Source organism: Gobio gobio, assembly GCF_949357685.1.
Source record: "Gobio gobio genome assembly, chromosome: 21".
In the NCBI taxonomy this organism is placed as follows: Eukaryota; Metazoa; Chordata; class Actinopteri; order Cypriniformes; family Gobionidae; genus Gobio; species Gobio gobio.
In genome coordinates this window covers 2,334,240-2,336,128 of record NC_137117.1, presented here as the reverse complement: position 1 = coordinate 2,336,128, position 1,889 = coordinate 2,334,240, and the positions used below count along the sequence as shown (strand labels likewise).

The following is a 1,889-nucleotide window of genomic DNA, read 5'->3' as shown; positions in this document are numbered from 1 at the left end:
CATATGCTCGGTTTTTTTAATATAATAAGTTTGCTCAGTAGCTCAGCTGGTACAGATTTGTACTTGTAATAATGAAAGCTCAGGTACGAATCCCGTGAAAGACAAGTCATGATAAAAGAGCTCAAAGATGAGTTCACACAAGCTAACAAGACATGGTTACTATTGTATTTTTTGTCACATTTGCTTTTGTTAACACTATCGGTTAGGTTTAGGGTTTACTGTAGGTGTACGTTAAAAAAACAATGTCACAAAACGTCAGATTGACGCTCATCTGTTCCGGGAAAAAAACGAAGCTTTTGGCGGCACCCAGTGGACACATCACTTTGAAACTGCAGTGATATGTACATATTGGTACGTATTTTGGGGTTTGCAAAAACGTTGCCAGAGGTACATTTTCGCAATGAGAACAGGCTGCATGTTAGGTATCCTAAAATATGATTTTGTACGTCTTATGTATTTACTTGTAAGAATGAAGCTCCTCCTCCTTCAGCTCACGCCAACGAGCAAACGCTGGCCAATGTTGATCCTCCTGCCTTTAATCCCATCACTTTCTCCTTTCCTCTTTTCGCTTTCCTCCGACAAAACCTTTGCTTTCTTATTTTTCTGCTGCTTCGGCCATGACTATAACATTCGGCAAACAAATGATCGTTTGGCTCGCACGTCCGAATTTAAGGAAGTGGTGGAAGTGACGTATATGCCGTAAAGCAGTCGAATTTTGTAGTTCTTTTTGTTCTCGGGTTACTACCCGAAACCCGAAGTTTAAAAGTACGATTAAAAACGATACAGACCCGTCAGGCTATGGCAGACGCGTCACTCAACCTATTGTACGTCCATGTATCATCACAAGAGTCTTGAAAATATATTATAAAGGTTGAAAAGTTACCTAGTGCTGCTTTAAAAGCCAGAGGCTTTAGTCTTTAAAAACCATTTGCTATGTTTAATGTGGAGTAGAAACAGGGGGAGTGGCTTTATTGCATCAGAGGCGTGTCACTTTGCTCACAGTTGATTGGTCTAATTTCAGTTTGAGATCTCTTATCCAGAACATAAGCAGCTCAGCCGTGGAGTATAAGTTACAATGGAGATGAACACGGCTAAAAGCCAAACCACTTTAATGGCACCTTAAACCCAGGATTGGCACAAACTAAGCTTAAACATATCTGGCTAGCAGCTAAACCGGCTTCATGGTACAGGCCCCAGGTTTCACAGATGATTTAATAAACACATTACTGGACAAAACAGTGGCACTGAGAACTCAACGAAGTCTCCTCTGAGCAATGAATTTTCCTGCGGGATCACGCACAGACAGATCAGGACTATTATTGGATGTATGGAGTGCAGTGGATTACAGTAATCCAGAGCACACTGAACACTGCTGCTCATTTAGTGCACTACAGATCTGCTCGACAAGATGGACACGAGGATCCTCACTGTGTTTCTGCTGCTGTTCACTCAAGGTACGGTGTGTGTGTGTGTGTGTGTGTGTGTGTGTGTGTGTGTGTGTGTGTGTGTGTGTGTGTGTGTGTGTGTGTGTGTGTGTGTGTGTGTGTGTGTGTGTGTGTGTGTGTGTGTGTGTGTGTGTGTGTGTGTGTGTGTGTGTGTGTGTGACTGTGTGTGTGACTGTGTGTGTGTGTGTTAATAACAGACCCAACAACAATGATCTCGCAATGACAAGGTCATTTCTGAATTGTTCCTGACCGTCCAGTTTTTTTTTAAATGTTTCTCTTGGTTGTGCGAACATTGTATTTTATTATTTTTCAAACGTTTAAAAATGTTAGACGACTGTCCAGCTACAACATTAAAAAAAAAAAGTTCCATGGACGATGAATAAATAATAAAAATGTATGTTTTGTATTTTGAGAACATTGTTAAAAACTTTGAATTAATGTTCT

The 1,889-nt window shown here is 40.7% G+C and overlaps 1 protein-coding gene across 1 annotated transcript in view; it reads left to right on the top strand.

Moving 5' to 3' along the window:
- The first annotated feature begins 1,038 nt into the window (after nucleotides 1-1,038).
- rs1b (retinoschisin 1b) overlaps nucleotides 1,039-1,889 on the top strand; it is a 17,576-nt gene continuing 16,725 nt past the window's right edge. The window contains exon 1 of the mRNA XM_079802106.1: nucleotides 1,039-1,454. Within this exon, the coding sequence (XP_079658232.1) occupies nucleotides 1,409-1,454 (46 nt within the window). The 5' untranslated portion in view covers nucleotides 1,039-1,408. The remainder of the gene's footprint in view (nucleotides 1,455-1,889) is intronic.